This window comes from Oryx dammah, unplaced genomic scaffold (assembly GCF_014754425.2).
Source record: "Oryx dammah isolate SB20612 unplaced genomic scaffold, SCBI_Odam_1.1 HiC_scaffold_2, whole genome shotgun sequence".
Lineage (NCBI taxonomy): Eukaryota > Metazoa > Chordata > Mammalia > Artiodactyla > Bovidae > Oryx > Oryx dammah.
The window spans coordinates 111,215,111-111,239,222 of NW_024070186.1; the positions used below are offsets into that span (position 1 = coordinate 111,215,111).

At 35.0% G+C, this 24,112-nt stretch overlaps 1 protein-coding gene across 23 annotated transcripts in view; it reads left to right on the forward strand.

Annotated features, from left to right (window-relative positions):
* LOC120852210 (ABI family member 3 binding protein) overlaps positions 1-24,112 on the forward strand; it is a 284,742-nt gene that overhangs the window by 184,716 nt on the left and 75,914 nt on the right. For 16 of the 23 annotated variants that reach the window (XM_040225716.1, XM_040225702.1, XM_040225643.1 and 13 more), the window contains 13 exons: positions 437-496; positions 1,314-1,397; positions 4,432-4,491; positions 5,262-5,345; positions 6,923-6,979; positions 8,016-8,075; positions 8,744-8,824; positions 11,638-11,712; positions 12,593-12,649; positions 13,294-13,365; positions 13,799-13,846; positions 16,843-16,917; positions 21,133-21,207. In XM_040225716.1, the coding sequence (XP_040081650.1) occupies positions 437-496; positions 1,314-1,397; positions 4,432-4,491; positions 5,262-5,345; positions 6,923-6,979; positions 8,016-8,075; positions 8,744-8,824; positions 11,638-11,712; positions 12,593-12,649; positions 13,294-13,365; positions 13,799-13,846; positions 16,843-16,917; positions 21,133-21,207 (888 nt within the window). The remainder of the gene's footprint in view (positions 1-436; positions 497-1,313; positions 1,398-4,431; positions 4,492-5,261; positions 5,346-6,922; positions 6,980-8,015; positions 8,076-8,743; positions 8,825-11,637; positions 11,713-12,592; positions 12,650-13,293; positions 13,366-13,798; positions 13,847-16,842; positions 16,918-21,132; positions 21,208-24,112) is intronic. The other 7 variants (XM_040225752.1, XM_040225753.1, XM_040225692.1 and 4 more) reach the window with 6 other exon arrangements.

The following is a 24,112-nucleotide window of genomic DNA, read 5'->3' on the forward strand; positions in this document are numbered from 1 at the left end:
TGGCAAGACCAACACCATCCACTTCCATGATTAATTTTTATATCTACTTCAAATGTACACACTATCTATTATATCTATCCGTGTTAACCTAAACATAGGACGTGCTCCTTTTCAGCTTCCATTGAAGTACAGGGTTTTTTTCTCATTGTATATTAGGTAAATGCCTGAAAATATTTTCCAGTGCAGAGTTTTCCATATTGGTTAGAATCCATTAGTTAATACCTAGGAGAATTTCACGTTGACTCAAGATAGTTTAAGGCTAAGCCTAAGACTGACCATAACTATTGCTTGGCCAAAGAACAGTCATCTGCTCTTTGTTATTTTTTGTTTGTTTGTGGAAGGAATGATACACAAGCAAATCTTGTTGGGGTGCAAATATTCTAACTTTTCATATATTTTTAAATCTCTTTGCTTTACTGTATTATTTTTTGATCAGTTCCTGCTACAACGCTTGAACCTGTCACTCTTAGAACAGAGGCCCCTGGAACAACATTAGGTAATGATACACTGTGTTTTCAACAAGCCTTATCCTGCTTATTGTTGGGCTCAGAGTTTCATCTTGCTCCATGTGACAACAGTTTTATTCTTTGTGGCCATTTATCTACATTCTTCTTAAAATTATGAAAACTCTTAATATCAGTTGTTTTTAATAGAATTAGCCATAGGTGAGCCTACTTAAAGATATTTGCTGGGTAACCTGTTGGAAATTGTGTCATTCTGTGTTTTGTTCAAGCAGTGCTTGTGGTAAAAACCAGTTTTCAAACACATCACAGATCTGTTTCTTGTCTAGACAAATAAAGCCATCAACAACTACTCTCACAGGGCCAAGAGGATCCATACTTTGTACATCTACATTTCTACCCTTTTTCTATTTCCTTAATATTTTGTTGTTTTGTTTCTAGTTAGGTAGTAATGTGTTCTTATTTTAATAGTTACATAGAACATGTACCAGAGATTGAAAGATTAAATTATAAAGCTCACATTTAGTTTGACTGTCCTTCATTATCTATTGAAATTTAGCAACAGTCCTTAGATTTTTTGTTGCCCAAGCACACTGCTCTATGAGAGTCTGATTATAATTACTAATATTTATTTCTTATATTAAAATTTATTTTTGTCTTCAAAAAATCTTCTAAGATAAAAGAAGATACAAAAGGAATTTATGTATGTGACAAAAATCTCAAACTAAAAAGGTAAATATCTAATAATATCAAATAAGATGTAGAAAATCTAGAGTCATGTTTTTGCTTCCCATAGGTTCCAGAACCCTGGGTAATGTTGTTATGTAATAACCCAAGAATTTCTTCCTTCAGCTTCTAAAACACCACTACAGACAATTCATCCACATCCCAGACCAAAAACCACACCAAGTGCTGAAGCACCTGAGTCCAAACCAGGTAAAAGTTTTCCTGGCTTAAAGTTCCAACAACCTAACCCAACAGGGTGGCGGGTAATGTTAGTTGTTGGGAGTAACCAGTATGCCCCCAGAGACTAAAGATACAACTCATATTGAGTTGTAGTTCCTACTGTAGAGTTGGTGAGAAAAGCACAGTAGGGAGAGATTTGTAGGGCAGCTGAATGCCTCATACTTCCTCTGTAAAGATCTCTGTTGCTGTACACTTTATTAACTTCCACTTATCTTTTGAAAATAAAGCTTCTCTAGAAAAATTAGGCATATTCAGTTCAAATTGATAAACACTATGTGCCTTCAGTAGCCTCCAAAGGTGCTATTGTATCAGATGTGGAAGAGGTGTTTTAGTCCTAAAACCTGCAAGACAGTTAAAAACAAAAGCCTTTCCTTGGTAAATAAAATAGAAGATGGCAATAGACACATCTATGAAAATATAAGATTGATATTTGTGTGCTATCAAAAAGATGTGCTAGGTATATAAATCTTCGGGGCAGGGAAAGATAAGTTTAGAAAGAATGAAGCCTTACTTATTTGACTAAGTATAAACATAATGCTAGATTTCTGATTTATATTCACTTAAAACTTTGATATAGCTCCATTTACTCTGGAATCTAGTATTACTACTAGGTTACTGCTTAAAGTCTAGAGCGCTTATTGTTTTGTGATCTAAAAACATTTGAGGCTTGAAACTTCTAATCCAATTCTGAGAATATAAAGAAATACTATGATACTATGTTGTTTAAAAAAATACAGGAAATTAATATGTGATGCAATCTTATTACCTAAAGTACAGATTTTGTTCCAGTTTCACAAAATTTTATGCTAGGGTCCAGTATTTGTTTTCATACCTTATTCAGCTTTCCACATTGTATTTAGTTGCATTGAGCAGCTTCAGCTGCATGGAACAAATTCTGATAAATTCTCTTTTCATTTTTATTCTGTTAAAAATGTTTTCTACTTTTCCTTTTTATGGCTTCTTAGATACAGCCATCATTTTTAAGTGAACATTTAATTTCCAAATATTTGGAATTTTTAAAGTATGTTTAATATAAATTTCTCATTTTGATATTAATTTCTTATTTAAATGCATTCTTCTCTGCAAAAATATAAAAAGTGATGATACTTCTTGCCTTAAGCTTAACAATCATATATTGATATACATGTATATACATTAGCAATTATTATATGTGTATATTATGAAAGAAAGAAAGTGAAGTCACTCAGTTGTGTCCAACTCTTTGAGACCCCATGGACTGTAGCCTGCCAGGCTCCTCTGTCCATGGAATTCTCCAGGCAAGAATACTAGAGTGGGTTGCCATTTTCTTCTCCAAAGGATCTTCCTGACCCAGGGATTGAACCCAGGTCTCCCACATAATATGTATATATTATAAATAATTTTAAATACATATATAGTCAATGTTATAAAGTTTTTCATGTCAGTTGCTATCATTTATATTATCCATATTATATTTGTTTATATATATTATATATTATCTATAAATATTTGTTTTCTTACTGTTCTTTTTATTATGAAAATAGCAAATATAGGAAAAAATGCATGAATCATGTGCATTTACTAATGATTATAAAAGTTTTATGTACAATTTAATAAATAATTAAAATAGAAAAAGTAAAAACAAGAGGTAACCTTTGAAAAAAGGAGGTAACCTTTTTGTTTTAAGAAAGCATTCATTAGAGAGGAAAAAAGAACAGCAGAAAGGAGGGTCAAAGACAAGAAAGTAAAACAGTACATGATGGGAAAATTCAAATGTCTATAACGACCAAGTGTATATTGTAAACGAGCAAAAAGGACTAAAAATGAGATGCTATAGAGGAGTAAAGACTGGGGCAAACAGGAAAATTCCTTCCACATCCACACAGTTCAGCTATGACTTAGTTTTGCTAATTATTGCCATGCAGACTATTTTTAGACTTTCCAATTTTTTTAGGGTGTTTCCAAAGTTTTAGTTTTTTCAGTAAAATATCCCAATTTTCAAACACCAAATAGGTCAGGTAAAGCACTTTTATTCATCAGATTTAGACTGTGCACTGTTGATGTGTAACTATCTCATTCTTGTTACAAATGAAATTTAGGGACTTGTGATTGTGGAAAACAGCGATTACACTGTGAGCTGAAGGTTGAAATCTGATTATGGGGAACTTCATATTAAAAGCCTTAGCTATTTTCCTCTGCAGTTTACAGAGAGGTTAATAAAAGATTTATGTGGATTGAAAAATTATATAAAAATTTATTTTAGTTATTCCAAAATTTACTCTTGTTTTGAAAGTTTCCAAGCAGTCATTGTTTCTTCTCTATTGGACAAAGAAAAAGATTTTCTCAGTATTGCTGATTTTGTGGGATAACAATAGTTCAAGGGCATTGACAGTGAAAGCTGGAATGTGCCCAAAATAAAGAAAGAAAGAAAGTGGAGCCTTGAAATCATTGTGGGACATAGATGAGTAGAAAGATGGAAAAGAATAAAATCAGAAAGAGTGGACATAAGTAGAGACCAAACAAAGGACAAAGTCTAACTGTAATATAATACAAAGGATATCTGATTTCAAGGTGGTACTCAAAGCTTTTCTAAATCTTGGTTGGTCCACGTCAGACTCCCAAGGTGGAGATCTTTAGGCACCTGATAAAGCCATTGAGATTTGATCAAGTATCAACAAGTTCCTCTTTGTTCATGAAGACATGTTCTTTGCTTAACATGGAGAGATACCCAATCTGATTCATCATGCTGAGGCCTCAGTCTCTTTCCAAAGATAGGTCCTTACCAATACCCAAACATCCTACGTTGGCTTTTTAATTTAGAATCAGATAATAAAAGGAGGAATAAGGGAATAGGTACCTGACTTAGGTACGGCCAATTATTAGAAAACCAATTATTTACCCTTCTAGGTTAAGAGTTTTTAAAACTTGTCATGTTATACTAGTAAGATCCTTTTTGCAGTAAATGTTTTAAGTTTTCTTTTATTTAAAACAATCATTTGGTATATTTTTTAATACTTTTGGTCAGTTCCTACTGCAGACTTTGAACCTGTTACATTCAGAACTGATGCTTGGGTAACAACAAAAGGTAATAACACGTGATCCTCAGTAAGTGCATTTGTTTCTCATTGTCAAACTCATTCCATCAACATCACAGCTACAGGTTCTTTTGCTTCATAAAGCTATATCATCACCCTCTGTTATCATGCCATGATATTCTTCATCCTAAAAGTACTGAAGACTCTGACTCTTAAAACAAGTTATCCCTTGTTTCTAAGAGAGCTATGCATGAACCTAACTCAGATCAATTGTTATACATGTAACCATCTGAAATTGTTCTTGCCATTGCATATGTTTTTTAACCAATGTTTTGTTTAAGTTGAGTTTAAAAAGCAATTCTTGTAACCCTAACAAAAGTTAGAAATGGGGGTTCTTTGTGGATCTAAAGGTCTTTTTTTTTTTTTTTTTAGCTGTCTATATGATATTTGTTCTTTAACTGAAAAGTTAATGACATGGTCTTATTTTAGGAAACAATCAAAGAGTTTGTACCATCACCTCCACCATAATATTTTACCAATCATTCTTGTCCTTTTTAATTCAAAAGAGTTCTTTGAATGATTCTTCTTTTTAAATGAATAACTTACTTTCATATATGACTTACTCCCAGTAAACTTCCACATGTTAAAAAAAAATACTATTATAATAAGGGTGAAAGCTTCAAATTAAAAAGTCTAAAAGCTGCACTTCCTAAAATATGAGGAAATCTAGTAAGTTTTAGGAAATCTGGAGACGTGTGTTCTGCTACCCATAGCTGCTGAACTACGAACTCTGAAATAACTGAAGGTTTTCTTTCTTCAGCTCCTAAAACATCAAAACGGACCCGTCGTCCACGTCCCAAACTTAAAACTACAACAACTCCTGCGGCATCTCAAACCAAACCGGGTAAATGTGGGTTTCTCATTAAAGGACTGAGTCTGCAGCTCTGGAGAGTCTGGGATTGACCCAGCAGTGAGAGTGGTAGCCCATGTGAGCCCTGTGTGCATAAAGGCATGAAATGGCTTGCTGCTGCTTCCCCGTTGAGTTAGCAGAGGAAAATGTGATGAGGGGGTGGTGGGGACTCGTGCAATAGCTGAATACTCTGTCTTCTACATAAGGATCTACTCTTTTATGTCCTATGTACTTTATTTGCATTTTCTTATTCCATTCCATTCTTCACCTAAAGACAAAATGTCTTAAACCAATCTTTTTTTCAAGAAACAAACATGAAGTAACTTACCTGTCCCCATAGCCCATCAACAGTTGTGAGGATATCAGAGAAGGCAGCCACTTCTTACTTCTCAGTCTGGAGTAGAGTCAAATTCAGAACCTGCCTCAGTGTGAAACATTAAAAGATTGAACCTAGGCAGTATGTCTATGCAAACAGAGTTCTTTTATGTAGGGGTTCTAAACATCTCTCAGCTGAAAGAGAGAAAAGTCTGTGAAGGACAGAAGTAAGAAGTCTTAAAATCGTGGAGACTGACAGACAAAAAGAAAGGTGAAGAGACCAACCAGCGAGCACAGACTTCTGAGTGAAGGGAGGTTCTGCTTCTCAGTGGTAATGAAGAGTACTGTGTTTGGAAGGGTCCATAAGAGCAGTTGAAGAAAGTCCTTGAAAGTATGAATCAGAAGTTTGGATCTGACCCAAAAGTATCAGTGATCTCTCCTGAAATGGTCTCTTCCCCCTATACAGGGTACAGCATTTTTGTGATTAGAACAGAGCACGTTAAGTGCTCTACTGGGCACCACACACTATTTGTTCTTATATCCTGATTTATTGAGTGCTTTTGCCTCAAACAAGGTCTCAGCCTACTTCCAAATAGATGTTCTCAACAAGATCTGTATGCTTCAGTTGGCTTAATTCTTTTCCATGTCTATAAATACAAAATCTACTTATTGTATACATGCTTATATAGACATGCTATTGTCTTCCAATTTTATTGAGAGAAAATTGACATACAGCACTGTATACGTTTGAGGCATACAGCATAATGATTTGACTTGCATGTGTCATGAAATGATCCGCACAGTAGCTTTAGTTGTTTAGTTTAATCCATCACCTCATATAGAGAGATGAAAGCAGTAGAAAAATATTTTTCCTTGTGATGAGAACTTAGACATATTGTTTTCTTAAAGCTTCCACAGAAAAGTCAACAGTTGTCAGAACAGTTACCTAAGTATATATTTGGTAAAATGTTTAGATAATTTTCCTAGATCAGTGTTCTACAATGATTGGAATTAGGTACTTAGATACCTAGGAGAAACTCATGTTGACTTTATGAAGATATTTATCGGATTGTGTATGCTATGACTGTTTCATAAAAGAATACCTACCTGGCTTTAGGTGACCAAATCATTAAATAAGAAGTATGTGATTTCAAAAGAATTTTCAATTTGTTGTGTACCTACTGAAGCGATATTATACTGGTAAGATTTAATTTGCTGACTTTTCACAAGTGTTTGTTTCATTGTTTTTTGACTAGTTCCTACTACAGATCTTGAACCTGGTGCTCTTAGAACTGAAGCTCCAGAAATCGTGGGTAATGAGCATGTGTGTCCTTCAAATGGTGCTCTTCCTGTTCATTGTCATACCATTATAGCCACAGGTTCTCCTGCATCTTAAAACCATTTCTAACCCCTCTGTTGTCATTCTATTCCAATCTTTATCGTGTAATTATGCTAAGCTATATGTCCTCTATTGAATCTAAGAGAACTGTGTATCTACTAATTTCAGGATGTCAGACTGCTGTGTATCTACTCAACATTGTCATGCGATCATGTACATTTGTTTAAGGTGTTGACTATAAAGCTTTCTTTCAAACATGAATTCCCATTTATCTCTTATTCTTCTCACTTGCGTTTTCCTCATCAATTGTAGAAATGCCATGTTTTTTATTGTGTTACTTTTTATTGAATTAGGATCTGTGTGATTGTACTGGTGAATCTGTTGTTTCAAGGAATAATGCTTTTAGATAATGGTCGAATTTTTGAACGTGCCTAAATCTTAAAAGTTTAAATGATGGGCTTTTATGATAGAATAGGCTGATTCTTTCTCCTTATTTAATAGGGTTTAAGAGTTTCTTGTCTTTTACTGAATGAAGAACCACTTTGAAATTTTGATGAGCATGCCCCATTTTTTACATTGATCCTTATACTTTTGAACATGTGAATTCATTATTATACCCATGATTATTGAAATAGTGAACAAAATAGACATTTATATGTCAGCTTGTATAGAAGTGCAAATAGACTGATAAATGGTTTTCCCAGTAGTTAGAAAAGTCTAACATGTTTATATTCATAAACGTGTAAAAAGCTCCTCTAGCAAAGTCTTCCATACTAGCAAGGGTCAGATAACCAAACATCTAGAACTTCTTATTGACCACAGTGATATTGAACAAAGTGCATAACCTGTCTTATGAGGTTAATGGATATTGGCCATAATTTGGTCAGATCTGCAAAGAACAAGTATGGGTCTCCTTTCTCTCTGTTCTGAAGCTTAAAAATTAGCTTCTGAAATTAGTCTTCAAGTACATTTTTTAAATCTCTTTGGTTTATTTTATTGTTTTTGGCTAGTTCTTCCTACCGTCACTGAACCTGCCACTCATACAACCAAGGCTCCAGAAACAACATTAGGTAATGATATTCTGTGTTTCACAACATTTTTTTCCTGCCCATTATCTACTCATTCTATCATCCTCCTCCTCATCATCATCACATTATCACTAGCTTCTTAAGACTATCTTGTCATCCTCTGCTGTTCTGCAACTTGATTATCCTTCTCAATAAGAGTATTGAAGACTCTAAAAGAAGTTGCCTATTGTTTTAAAAGATATGCATAGGATTAGGTCAGAGTATTTTTCTACTGTGTAATCTTAATTGAATTTATATCATGTACTACTTTTGTCTAAATGGGGCTCATTTTTAAAGCTGAGCTTCAAATGCAGTCAGGAGTGTCCTTATCTTCTCTAGATGAACTAAAACATAACAGTGTGTAGTTCCGTGGCTTGGGGGAGTATTTAAATGTCTTACTGTAAACTACCTATGGTTTGATGATAGTCCTTACCTTTTTTAAAGTTAGAGATTTATAGGACTCTTCACTTCTTGACTTAATTTTATGTGTAAGTTTTACCGTAAGACTCTTCGTGATAAAATAATAAACAAAATAGGCAAAAACATATATTTTTAAATATATGCCTTAAATTTCAAGGAAACATATTTTAGAAAATCTAGAACCTTATTTCCAATACCACCTTCACTGGAATAATAATAATCCAATCATAATCCAATATTTCTTCCTTCAGCTTATAAAACAACACGAGTTCGTCGTCCACGTCCCAGACCTAAAACCACATCAAGCCCTGAAGCACCTCAGACCAAATTGGGTAAATGTGTTATTCCATGGTTTGAGGGGTAAACCCTAGCAGTGTGTCCATGTGGGGTCCCAAAGCAGTGCCTTTGATGGAAAGTAACAGACTTCATGTTCTCTAAGAGTTGAGGCTTTAAAGTATGGTTAGCAGCTGCTTCTTGGATGAGTTCTTGGTCACTTTTATTTGTAGCAATACTGGCATAGTTGCTCATGGTACATCTACAGTTAAACACACATGATCTATTATAGTACATAACCATAGGTTTTTCCCCAACTCCCAAGAAATGCAACAAATTCCTTTCACGTATTTTTAACATATATTGCCTAAACAGATTTTCTAATGCAAGCTTCCATATTAGAATCAGAAAATCAAACACCTAGGCCAGTCTCATATTGACTATACTAAGATTCATAGCAGAGTTCAAAGGTTGTACCTACTTTCCGTGATGAATTGCTCCTAGTCTCAGAGACTAGTTGCTTTCTGTGAGTTCACAAAAGTTAAAAAAAAAAGTTGTCATTCGAAACTGTTTTGAAAGAAAAATTAAGACTTTCTATGTGTGTGTTTAAACTTTCTTATGTTCCCCTTGTTGCTTTTGGTTAGTTTCTGCTATAAGCTTTGAACCGGTTATTCACAGCTCTGAAGCTCCAGAAGCAACATTAGGTAATGACTTTTGTGACCTCATTAAAAACCCACCCATCACTATCATGGCCAGAGTTGCTCCTGCTTCCTACGATTGCTTTTGTAATTCTGTTTCATGCTTCATCTGATAAGTAGTCAGGATTCTTAATTCAAGAGCTACCTGTTACTTGCAACAGATGTCCCTGAATCCAGGTGAGGAAATCTATCTGCCATGAAATCCCCTTTAGCATTTCATTATGTGATTCAGTGAAGACGCTGAAGTCTAAATTGTGCCCCTTCTATTTGGTATGTAGATCTATAAAATGGTGATAATTAAGTACCATGAAATTTCTCTGAACCACTCTCTAAGATTCTTTGTGATATTCTCATTATTCTCTTCCTATTTCAAGGAATGATTTCCCTATTAAATTATTTTTAAAAGGTTGTTTCTTGGAAGAGTCAGTTTAGTGAATGTAATTTACAGGCTTAGCCATCATTAATGAACTTGACTATTCCTTATTCTCCACTACAGTTTAGTATTAATTCTTAATCATTATTAAGTAGGAATCTCTCTGAGGATCTAATTATACATAGTAATATCTATATCCTTAACAAATTTTGTTATTGATCTCTGAAAGACCCTCAGTGATAAGGAACAAATTGGACAGTAAAGTGAAATTTTCAAACTTAGGCAGTAAAGCCAAGAAAATCTAATGTTTTAGAAAACATTGGTCCACATTCAATGTTGATGGTGTTTAGACCTACAAATACAATAGCAACTCAACATTTTCTTCCTTTAGTTTCAAAACATGGGGCAGGGGGGAACATCCTTCTTACAAACTTTAAACTTCTCTAAGCTCCACAGTTGAAACCAAGAAAATCTATGGATTTTAGTTCAAGAAGTCCTTCCAGCCCATTGCAGTTGGGTCCCAAGAGTGACAGTGATATGGCTTGCTAACTTGCATTTCCTTCCTCTGTGCTGTCTAAGAGAGAAGGTAGCATTTCTACAATTGCACATGGACCAGAATGCTCATGGTTAGAGGAGATCTATATGGGCCAAATGCATAAGAACTGTCTCTGACAAGAGATGCATCTTATTCAATTCTCTTAGCATTCTGTTTCATTAATTTCTTTTTAAAATAGCATTGCTTCTTTGTCTTAGGTAAACAACCATTTCCTTGCCCTCTGTGGTCCCAGCACCATGTTAGTAGTTGAGCAAAGTGGGGTATGGAACAGAGATAGAGATAAAAAAGTAAGGGGATGTTTTACTTCTTAAAGTACAATAAAATTGTGAAGAATTGAGTCTTGAATTTTTCTTAGATGAAAGATAACTTGCTTATACAAAAGCAGCTTGTTTGATTAAAAATATAGAAAGAAAACATTTAAAGGAATCAAGGTTCTATGTGGTCTTACAGGGAATAGTTGAGCTTTGAAATAACTTGGACTTAAATTGGTAGTTGGAATGGTAAGAACAAGAAAATAAAACATTTTGACACATATTGATGGTACCTGAGGGGGTGGTCAAACTGGAACATAGAACAAAATACTCCTAGATGATATTGAATATTTTGTTAATAATACTGTCTTGAAATCAGCTGTAAGAAATTTTTAGAAAGCCCTTGTGGAAATATAGATTCAGATACAATAATCTTTAAGACTCTCACTTTTTCAAATAGGCTCTTTTTCTAGAAGGATAATTAACATCAGGGATCAGTAAATCAGTGATTTTTTTTAAATACGAAGTTAGATAGTGAGTATTTTAGGCTTTGGAGGCCATTCAGTCTCTATTATAACTTCTCAATTCTGCTGTTGTAGCTTGAAGTCATTGAAGTTTTGTTGAAACACAGCCACACATACAAACTAAGATGATTCAAGGCATATTTGTATATCACTTACATCTTGGCCTTGAGTCATTTTAGTTTGTACGTGTGGCTGTGTTTCAACAAAACCTTATTTGAATTTCATACCATTTTTTACATGTCATAGATTATTACTCTTTTAATTTTTTTCAATCATTTAAAAATGTAAAAGTCATTTAGTTCACAGGTCAGGAAGAGGGCTGGACTGAGGGATGCTTAATTTGCCAATCTCTTCTGCATGCCTATTCATATCACTGTGATTCTGAAGGTCTTTGTATTGCTACCTTTGTCTAAATTCTATGACATAAATTATCCATAATTAGTTTGACAACTTAGACCCTCTTCTTTCAGCTCCCACTGAACTGCAAACTCTTATTTTGAAGCCAGTGACATCACCAAGCCTAGAAATGACACAAAGTCAACCTGGTAAATAGATTATTTAATTTGCCTGGATACACCATTGAGCTTCAGGGAACACACCCCAAGTATTGTATTGCCAAACACTGAAAAATGCAAAAGAACACGCATTTAACAACTCTACATACGGCACATGTTCTTTCCATGATTGCAAATAAGTGTAAATTAGTAACACATTATTTTCATATTAATTGTTATTCAACTGTATAGAAATACTTACCTTCATTTCATTGGGTTTACTTTGTATCAGAGAATAATCACATATCTCATTAAGTAGTCAACAAAACCACTTAGAAGAGCTGATTCTATTTTTTACCTTTATTTTTCACTAAGCTACAAACTTGTGATTCTCTTCAGTAGTAAGCTAAATTTGTGTTCTGCTATGTAAAAAGAATGCTCATTCAGTTGTGACCATTAAGAAAGAAGAAAGTTCTCACTTCAGTGAAGATAACAAAATTTCATCTTACACAGTATGAACCTAAACATTATTGCCCTTCAAAATTAAAAACAAATTTTTAAGATTATGCTTAGTAATGCTGTTGCAACGCTCTGACATTTATTTTGAAACACCAGATGTTTATTTTTTCCTAACAGGATTATAATTTCTTTTCATCCCCTTTGTGTATCTCTTAACTAGTTAAATGGCATTTTGATGCTTATGTTGATGGAACAAGGTATGGTTGTTAATGATAACCTACAGTACTTATAAAATTATGAATTCAGTTATTAGGGTTTCCTTTAGTGTTAATAGTACTATTGTTATTACAGTAACAGCTCACACTGAGTACTTTAAAGTACAAGGCACGTGTCTAAATACTTTGTGTGAATTTATTCAATGCTTGCAACAAGTCATCCTTGATAAATTGTACCATTTTGTGTTTTTTGCTAGTTTCTGAAGTCCTGGAATCGCTTACATTTAGCACTGAGTCATCAAAGGAAGCTATAGGTAATAATGTTCCCCAATGGGAAGTCAGGTATATGTGCTTTTCCATCACATTGCGGAAGTCATCTTGGGATGTCCTCATGCTTTGTAACATTTCATGGCTTCTCACATCTTGCCTGTGCTCATCCAGTGAATCTTGACAATTAAATATTATATACAGCACATTGTGCTAGTGCCTGCTGTGTTGCTATGCAAGTTTCACAATTTCCTGACTTAGTTCCCTCTCACTCTGAATGCAAAATTTCATTTTTTAATATTCTGAGCACTCTTTTCATGCAAATATGCACATCCTATTTTTCATTTTCATTTTTAGGATTTATCCTCATGCTTTCAAAGAACTCACTCTATGTCTTTTTCTCACTGGAATCCTTAACCAAAAATATGTAAGGAAATGAAGTTAACTGCTTTGCTCCAAGTGGAAATTGCTGTAGATCCTGCTAGCTCGTGTGTGCGTTCCACACCACACACTGCCTTCATTTCTGCCCTCTTAAATTGTAGCCATCTTCATATTCTACCTAAATGTTACTTATTCTCACAAATCTATCTACTTAGGATAATTAACCTCTGTTTTTAAATTAAACAGTGTTCCATTACAGTGGGTACTATGGGCTGCCCACTGCTAACCCACCATTCGGTTTCTTCTCTAGCACCAACTGAAATAGATTATGTCTATTCCACCGCCAAAGCACCACTCAGGCCAGAGGAGCCAGAGACAGAAGGTGGTAAAGGTTTTCATGCTTTGATTCTTTTATTCAAAACATTCTAATTAGTATCTATTACTTTTCATAGAATATGAAAGTCCAAGCTGGAAGAGCCATAGCTTCTAAAATCCTTGAATTCCTAAAATTAACATGATAATTGACTCTCTGAATACAGAAATAAACTTCAGTTTCTCTGCAGTATCTATATATTGAGGCATAATAACACCTGACAGTTAATGACAGTTAAAACATAAATCTTAGTTGGAGGTTGAGGATTATAGAATAGGACGTCCCTCTCAGATCGCTTTTTTCTTATCCTAACCCGTTGTCCTATCTGTAAAAATGTGATGCAGATTCCCAAGAGAATGAGGTTGATATTCAAGAAAGAAATACTTGACTGCAGCTTAACATCTTACAGTTGTTAAAATTGTTCTCCTTTGTTTTGATGCAGTTGTGGAATCTATTACACATGTGTCTGAACCACCTGAGACCACGCTAGGTAATGATATACCCGGGCAGCTTTCGTCTTCATTGTCACCATCACCAGAAAACCCATGTTCTCCTTCATTGTGAATCTATGTTGCAACATCATTCTTCCTCATCACAGTTAATTTTCTTTCTACATGCTTCTCTTCATAACCATTGTCCAAAAAAGTGTCTTCTCTCATTCAGCTTTGTATCTAGATCTTGGCCTCTTGCTATTTCAGTCACTGAAACTGTCAAATCTAAAGCATCTTTTTCCTAAGGTTGAACATTCTGCCAGTTTGGTTTTATGTTGAATATTTCAGATAATATATTTTTGTACGATGATCCACTTATACTTTCTGCTCTAGCAACACACTTTTCATTAGCAGTCATTTCCATCACATTGATTTACTTGTTTGATTTTTTTCTTTGTTAAACAAAATTCAGTGCTGCTGAATGGCTTATGCTTTAACAGTTTTTATTACTTTGTTTTATGGTTACTCTTGAACATATCTTTCTAGGATTATTGGGGGAGGTACTAATATGGAGCGATGATTTAAAAATTAAGGATATTGCTTACCTTGAAAGTGTTTTATAACCTGGCATCTCTAAGCAGTTTTTAAACTAAATACATTATTAAAAAGTAGGAGTGGTATTCACTGCAATTTTTTTTCTGTAAAATCTACTTGTTACCATCCTTTCTGTATTAAAGGTGCATGAAGCACTATAGTAACCCTGGGTATGTTCCTTCAATTACTGTAGAAACATCACCTCTGCCTCCCCAAACTGTAATTCTACCCAGCCCAGATGAGCCTCGGACCACGCTGAGTATTGTTTTGTATTTCATGTAGAAAGGGAATGTTCACAGAACTTAAAAGAACAGGAAGGTGATAGTTGGGCATTATGACTAGCTGTTGGAAGCCATAATTGCTGCTCACGGTCTCTGATGGGCGATCCTGCCTTTCTGATGCCCCATTCCTCTTTCAATCCATAATGTGTAGCCAGTCCCATAGCAGTGTTGTGAAGATCATTTAGGATTAACTGAAACACACCTCTCAGCTACTCCGCAAGTCTTTCATATAGGAAATAGTAATATTTCTGGGAAAGAACATTTATATTCTATTTTAAAACATAAATATCCCGATTTTAAATGCTTTATCACCTTACTACTTTCTTCTGCTCCTTCCTGTGGCAGCTTGGCCATTTCACTGGATACAAATAAGAGAAACTGAAATCACACCAGTTAGTTGGCAAGTCATAAGGGTTTCCTTGGTGGAATTTGAAATGTAGAACACAGCATCAATGCAGGTAGCTAAATGTACTTCTTCTTACAAGGAAAAAAGTCTTTCAGTGTCTACAGGCTCTCTCAGAACAGCAGTTCATCATATATAAGCTCAAACTTGTATTTTGATGGCCATGAAACTATTTTATATGGCTCTATTTTATTTCCAAAGGAGATATGGATATTAATTTTATTCATTAATTTATTCATATTATCCATTTTATTCATTGTCCATATAAACTATTTTATATGGCCCTACTTCCAAAGGAGATATGGATATTAATTTTATTCATATAATTTTCATTAATTTTATTCATTGTCAGAATGCCCCATTAAACTTTGCCTATTAAACTCTACAGTTTAATTTTACCAAAATTCCACACTGACTGTATTAATTGGATCTGTGTCTATCATCTCTAACATTTTCAAGTTTTTTTTAATAGCTGTGGTTATTAATATTATTGAAATATTTAATTGCAGATACTACCAGTGATACCAATCTCATTCTGAATTATTTTTTATAGAATTGCTTCATAACACACCTTTACCTACAGATGGTCTCTTATACCCCAAGGCTGCAAATAACCTATCAGTATGAACCTCAACAACCAAAGTAATTCAGAGTCACAGTATCACAAGACTAAGAAAACTGTACAAGTATAGAATTGTAGGGTTGGAAGGGTTCTTAAAAATCCTTTGCTTTTGATGAAGAACCCGAGGTTGTAGACCAAATGATCAGCAAAGTGAGTTCTTAATCTCTGGCTCCTAAACCAGTATAATCTCCAACATATCTTGTTCCTCTTTCTACAGGCGAGAAGATTCCACTGAAACCATTGCATGCTTTGTATATTTTAATTATCAGGAAGAAGTCTCTACAGACTCAACTTCTTTATCTAATAACTCTTATTTTCAGCAAGCTTTTCTTAAGGGTCTGAAACTCCATGACCTTGGAAACCATCTACTTCTTCTTGTTTCTCTTTATCTGAGACACACTTAATCCAACCAAACAGGTGTTTCCACAAGCTGTGACCTTGCATTATTTTTCTCCAGCAGGATAAACCTTTAATTTTTTAGTGAAAAAATTGACTTTTACACTGAATGTCCTAGAACTCTTTTGAGAATTGCCCAGCAAAAGGATAACTTCCTTCAATAATGTATCCTTTCAATTTCTGTTCAATTTTTCCTCCCCAATATGACAAATAAAAATTATGTTTTGTTTAACAAGATTAATTTTTTTCCATAACTTTTATTAAGACATATTCACCTTCTAGGTATATTTGGAATGTAACATGCTTTTTATTTAGAAGAAATTGTGTCTCTTTGTACTTAAAATATTATACTGGGATACTCTGCAATGTGAACTTATAAAAAGGATGAATTATTCTATTATGAAATATTATACTGGGATACTCTGCAATGTGAACTTATAAAAAGGATGAATTATTCTATTATGAAATTTATTTTTAGCCTATTTAACAGGTATTTGAAGAAGATAATCCTAAAATTTCAACAGTTTCATTTGCCAGCTGAGTATCTTAGATATCAGTTAATGTGCCTTCTTGTTTTGTTTTCTATTATAATAAGAAAATTATCTTCTTATATTCTATTGCTCTTCGCCAGCTTTAACTATGTTAATTGCTGTATATTTACATCTTCAGTCACTCAACAAATGTCTTGAGCTCCTAGAAGTTTAGGTACTGTTATTCTTGAGAAGCTCAAGAGCTCCGAACCTGTATCCTTTCTTTTAGCTTCCAAGCAGATACCACGAACTCCTCCCAAACCAAAAACATCTCCACATCCAAGAATCCCACAAACACAATCAGGTAAATGTTGATTTTATATTCTGGCCTGAAAAGTTTGATGTTTGCAGAGTTACTCCGTTGAATTATAGCAAGTTAGGTTTTTAACCCTTATAAAACAACTCTTCCTTTGAAACCTAATAAATACTTATATTTAGACTTTATCAAAAAGTATAGTATTAAAGTGGCTTATTCCAAAAAGCTTCCCTACTCTTATGTTATTTGAGAAAGGGATAGAGAAATATGGAATTTCTTTAAAAAATAGCCTGCCTACTCTTTTTGCTTCTCCTAGTTTGAGAAACCCTTCCATGGTCCTTGAATGTGCTTCACCCACCAGTCCCCTAATTATTTTTTGGCCTTTCAGTCAATTTTATTTAACATTAGGTCATGAAGATTTTTAATCTGTATCTTCTCCTATAAAATGTTTACATAATATTGCTTTGGCTATTTTGCTATGAGTTTTGGAAAGGAGCTAAACAAGAATCATTATAAACTATTTTTTTAATAGTATGGAGGTTCTTACTTGAATGATTAACCCTGACTTCTCAACCAAGATCTTGTTCATTTCCTCTGACTGCCTTGGCAGATCTCCGTTTCAGGCTACCATAAACGTGACATACCTCAAAGAAATCTCATATTTCCCTCCTTTTGGTTTCTCATTTATATCAGTTGCAGATTCTCAGCATTTTACATCAAGTTTTATTCTTGTCCTCATCCAGCCTCTGGACTCCATCAGTGTTTCCAGACATTTCCAGCATTGACGCCTACTCTAAGCATATACCCAGTCATGCCTAATCTGCTGTCATTAGTCCTCCTGTCACTCTTCCCTCTTAATTTAAAATTGCATCACCCCTTGATCCTTAAGTGGCTGATTAGCTAGTTCATTTCATCAGGTAGTCGCTCAACAAATACTTACTGCACACTGACTTCATGCTGGGCGATGTGCTACACCCTGAATGTGAAGCAAACTCCTGGCCTTCTGTGGGCAAGGTAGTCACAGTCCAGCCAGCCACCTGTATTGGAATTGGTTTAGACGTGGCCCATCTCCAAAAAGTTTATGAAGTGCACCTACCCAGTGTACTGGAAAGGAACCCTAACCATCACCAGCGATCTGGGGAAAGGAAAATGTTAGCAGCATCAAAGTTACGCTTGATCCAGGTAACAGCTCTGAATTACCACCACAGAATCTTTAATCACATCTCAGTATCCCTACTGAAAGAAAAAAAAAAAAAAAAAGAACTGTTAGATTTGGAAATGATCTTGAATACCTGAGAGATATTAACATTTTCTATTATATTTTTGAGAGAAATTTTGCCCATTATTTTTTCTTTAAGGGAAAACTCCTTAAAAGAAAGTCTTGGTAGCACATCTAGCTAATGATTTTCAATCTACTTTAATGTATTTTATTTTATTTTTATTTTAAATTTTATTTTTACTTTATTTTACTTTACAATACTGTATTGGTTTTGCCATACATTGACATGAATCCACCACGGGTATATACAAGCTCCCAGTACTGGCACTTCGTTTCTTACATGATAGTATACATGTTTCAAAGCCATTCTCCCAAATCATCCCACCCTCTCCCTCTCCCTCAGAGTCCAAACTGGAAGGGGGCAATCGCAGCCCAAGAGAGACATTACCTACCAAAATGCAAGCGGATACTTTAATGTATTTTAAAATGTGTTTTTATTTAATTACTAAAACTTTGCTAAAAATTTAATATGGGTGTGATATGTAAGTATATGAAGGTAACAAGGCAACAATCATCTGAAAGAATAAGGAATTTAAAAATAACAGGAAATAAATTTGAAATGTTAATATATAAGAAATACTGGGAAAAATAATTGGAATTAGTGAATAAGTAAAAATAAATAGAATAAGAATTTTAAAAGCAAGCATATTAAATTTGGGGATAGGAAACTAAAATCTAATTTTAAGAAATCAACAGTTAAAATCATGAAAGGAATTCTCAACCTTTTATGTGAATATAAAGAATAGAATAAACATAGCAGGAAAAGGAGAAATGGAAAGAAATAAGAAAGCATAAAACAATGAATGTTGGAAAGTAAGAGGACAGATGAAAAATAAGATGTGTTGGAAGTTAAAACATTGAGGCTATAAAGCCCTGGTTAGCAACATTATAAAAAATAAAGGAGATAAGAACTAAAAAGGAAGGCATTCATAATTTTATCTTTTTGAGCTGTACTCTATACTTACAAAAATCGACATAGTAAATCAGGACCTTACTCTAGTTTCCGATTATGACACTCTAAGTTTCAACCTTGTTTGATTTTGATTTAGACCTTTAGCTAACCTTTCTTGACAAGATAAGCAGCTTCAGAATGGACAGATGCATACACTCAGTGGTTCCACTCAAACTCTGAAACCCTGGAGTGGCTGCAGACTGTAACAAGAGAGCGTCCTGATTCTGTCCCAGCCGAGCAAACTCCAGTCCATCAGCATCTCCCCTGGAAAGTAGCTGCCATCCAAATACTTCCAACTTTGTCAAGGTGGCCTAATATAAGGGGACGATTTGGAAAATTGTTCATCCTACGAATTCCTCTTAAAAGTGGGTGAAATTAGGATCTCTCTTACCCAGGAGAATATGAGCTTTACTTAATAGATCCCAGCAATACCCTAGGTTTTTATAGTCTTTCAAGGATGTTTCATATGTATATATGTGTATCACTCAATAGTTCAAAGACCTCTCATAGTACTTCCCCCCTTACATCCGGCTAGTTGTTGCAAAAGGTCATTTGAATGGGAGAATATTCTGTTCATATGTGCAACACCAAATGCAAATTATTAGTTTTGGGGTATAAGGCCATCATCCAACATAGCATGTACAACCTAAAGAGCAAAGCAGTTGTTTATCTATCACTATTTTCAGAATGAAATTCTATAATTGGGCATGCTGCCTTATTTATACTTAAATTATGTTGATAAATTAGATAGAAAAATTTAAATTTACTATATTTGGCCTTTGAGGCCATTTGGGATCAAAAATTTGGAAGAAATCATCAAGAATATTTTATCATTAAATATAGGTTTGATTTTAGATTCCTATGTTCATTAGTAACAGTGAACAATCCTGTTATTAATAATTGTATATCTAGAAATCTTATAACCATCAAAATTGCTCCTAATTTTTGAGGGGGCAAACAATGTGAAAAGCAAAATATACTCAGATCTTTCAATGTCAAATTTGTAAAGTTTCTCCAAAAGTGGAAAGAAATGTTTATAGGAGTATAGCTTTCACATCATTTTGACATTCACACTTAATTCTCACAGTCATGCTTTGAGTTAGGACAGGTTTATTATGTCTACCTAAAAAATGAGGAGCAAGTTAAAAATGTGACCTGCAGAGCTGGGATATAGGAAACCCAAGAGTTGGGACCTAGCGATCATGTCTGGACCTTGGTTGGGGTTCAGTTCAAGTCTTGGCTCTGGTGCCTAATGACCATGTGACTCCAGGCAATAGTCTCCAACCTTGCTTCAAAGTGAAGCTGATCATTCCTTCCTCTCAGCATTATGGTGAGAATCAAAGGGCATAATCTTTATGAAAGCATTTTTGAAGTTGTAAAATGAACCATATAAATAAAGTAGGCCTTTCTTCCCCCGCTGCCCCCAGGACTAAAACAAAACAAAACAAAAATCTATTACATTAGCACCTTGTTACTACAAAGGAACAGCTGTGTAAAGATGGTTTGAGTTTGTAAACATGTCATTTAAAGGTTTATTTAGAGCCTAAGAATTGCCGGAGGCACAGAACATGAGCCCAAACATTCCCTTCCGTTGCCCATTCTCTTTCTGCTGTAGCTGATCTGACTTCAAGTTGCTTTCATACATGCTTTCGGGGGTCCCACTTTGATTTTACTGAACTCATTCTTCACAGGAAGGCATGAGGATGGGTTTAAGAAGTCAAGCAAACATCCAGAGAAGAGTACTCTTAGATTAATTTAATTGCTATCTCTTCTGAAAGGTTTCCAAAATTTCTTCATCCTACCTTTATCCTTAGTCAAATTTTGCTGTTTCTCAGATTTCATTTTTCTTAAAAGTATTTGAAATTCTAACTGATTTACTTTTAGAGCTTAAGGTTTATTTTTCCATATAACTGCTATTTCAATACTTTTTTAAAAGCAATAATCAGGTTTATGCTTTGTCAGATCTTATGTGCTAAGCATGACTGGGAGAGACTGAAACCAAATGACTCACGGTCCAAGCTCTCTCTTTCAGCTCCTAAGGTATTCCAGCGTGTTACTCTGAAGCCAAAGACATCACCAAGTCCAGAAGTGTCCTATACGTCACCTGGTAAATGCTTTATTTCATGTTTAAGTCAAATGCATTCTACTGTCACATTCTACTGCAATGAAACATGAGGAAGGATGAACATATTTCATTTATGTTCAGATACTATTCTGTGTCGTGCATGATATAATCATTTCAAAGTGTTCATAAGAGTTACATGTGTGCTCCATTATTTATGTAAACATTGATATAATCCAAAGGCAGAGAATTATGCCAAGGGTAGAAGACGTCTCTCTTTTTCTCACTTTTAAAAAATAACCTAGAATTAAGGGTAGAATGCTTTTTTCTTTTCTGACTTCTAAAATATAACCCACTAATGTTAACTAAGCGATGCTCACGTTTCACCAAAATAAGATAAAGAATTGGGATTTTCCCACAAAAATGATAAAATGATGTTTTGCAAATGGAAGAAATGATGTTTAGCCATTTTCTTGGGTTCAGAAATTTTACACTATTCAGCATTGAGGATTTTTTTCCCTTTATTTGAGTTTTTTTTGTTGTCTATTTTTAATTCTACTTTCCCAGAGCAGTTGCTTAGGAAATTTGTTTCACACACACACTAAATGATTTCTTTCAGTTCAGTTCAGTCCCTCAGTCATGTCCAACTCTTTGCGACCCCATGAATTGCAGCATGCCAGGTCCCCCTGTCCATCACCAACTCCCGGAGTTCACTCAGACTCATGTCCATCGAGTCAGTGGTGCCATCCAGCCATCTTATCCTCTGTTGTCCCCTTCTCCTCCTGTCCCCAATCCCTCCCAGCATCAGAGTCTTTTCCAATGAGTCAATTCTTTGCATGAGGTGGCCAAAGTACTGGAGTTTCAGCTTTAGCATCATGCCTTCCAAAGAAATCCCAGGGCTGATCTCCTTCAGAATGGACTGGTTGGATTTCCTTGCAGTCCAAGGGACTCTCGAGTCTTTTCCAACACCGCAGTTCAAAAGCATCAATTCTTTGGCGCTCAGCCTTCTTCACAGTCCAACTGTCACATCCATACGTGACCACTGGAAAAACCATAGCATAGCTACAGATCTATTTATTGCCTATCATTTGAGAAGTCTTTTTGCCTGTTTAGGAGGGTGGATTATGTTGCATCTGTGGGAGAAGTCAAGGTGGGGACTGCAAGGACCCAGACATTTCTCCAGATCCTCAAGTGATCATAAGGAGCCTCTGTTAGCTTCACTAAGTAGTTCATTGTTAGTTCACTAATAAGCCAAGCCAAATTTTTAGCCAGAGTATCTGAGAAATACTATAGGTTTTTCCCCCTTTTTAAAGAAAAAAGTTCAATCATTATAAATTCTTAGGTGGTCCTAGAAGATTATAGAACATTCCTAGAACCAAAGCTTTTCTGAGCTGTAGCTTAGACTGATGGCATTTTGGAAACAAGTGAATTCACTTGCTATCATGGTTTCCTGGTTATGTAAGTGGAGAATATTTCTGCTGCTGTGGGGTGATTAGGTGGTTGCAGGTATTGATAGTCCACAAAGAGCCTTTTTGCCCTGAAGTCCAGAATGTAAATTTGTACCGCTGAAAGCAAAAGTCATATTATAAACACCAATAAGAAAAAAGCTTATCTTCCCACTGGCAAAATGTCAACTTCTTGTTTTCAACTGTGGAACAAATATGCTAATGGAGATGGAGTCATTAGAGATATTGACAGTATATGTGAGTGATTTTATTACTTTTTCTGTTCATTAGAAAAAAGTAATACTATCGGTTCTGATATGACATAATCTCATTAAAGTAATATATCTAATAGTTAAACTTTTCTTCTTTTTAAATATCTAATATTTACCTTACTTTCATCAATACCTTATTTTTCACACTCTAACTTGTAAGTTTGAGCCTTGGAACAGCAGCACAAATGCTCCCCAAGGAGCCTTCATTAGGCTTATTTTATTGACGCTTCAGTTCCAAGTGTCTCTAAACCTGAGTGTGAATTGTGTCTCTAAACCTGGTGTTGGTCCTGCCATTGTGTCCATCAGGGGTTCCCCTGTCACTCCATGGGTGTGATGCTACAGGAAGAAACATAAGGTAATCATTACTACTTTTCCGTCTTCTCCCAAGTGTTTAAACAAACTGGATTCAAACAGTTTGGGGGTTGTATCTAGTCTCAGGTTTGCTTCCTAAGGAGCCCATGACTTTGTTTATTGGCTCCTCAGAAAACAGGGTAAATTACATGTAAACATAACGTGTGCTGGTATATCCTAGAGAGACAGATGCTCTGTAAAAATGTAAAATGTAGTACTGACAATCGGGACGTAGTTATGTTTTAACATGATGTTTGTCTCAATTCTAAGTGATGTCAGAAGTGACAAAATTGAATTTTTAGTCTCGGATTCTCTGTACAGCTCTTCTATTCCATAGATGCCTAAGCATAACACAGCTTTCATCCAGTTAGACTTTAGAGAATATCCAGTCACTCAGTCAAATTAACTACAGTATTTAATCAGGAATCTAGACACACTGAGCCCACACAGCATGTCCAGAGCCAGAACAGTACTGGCTTTTCTTTTGATCTGCCTTGGAGAAACGCTTTCAAATTCAGGGCAGAGGACTCACTCTGATGCCTGGTTCAGCGGAGCTGTGCCTTCTTTATAGATTTGTTTCTGTACCAAAGGCTGTCTTGGCTATGTGGAAACTTCTGTCACCACAGAAATATTTGGATAGACTTCAGTCATTGGAAGCAAGCCAGGGGGAAAAAAAAATCTAGATTTCAGCAAGCTATCCAACCCTGCAAATGCTCTAAACTGCTCTTTGGCAGATTCTAATTTGCAGCATTTTTGCAGTTAGGAAAGAAGGGATGAATGCTAAAATGTCTTTTGGAGATGGAATTGCTAGAATGTGGACAATGACTGAATGGTGTCATGGAGAGAAAGAGGACACAGTGATTTCCAGCTTAGGTGGTGGTG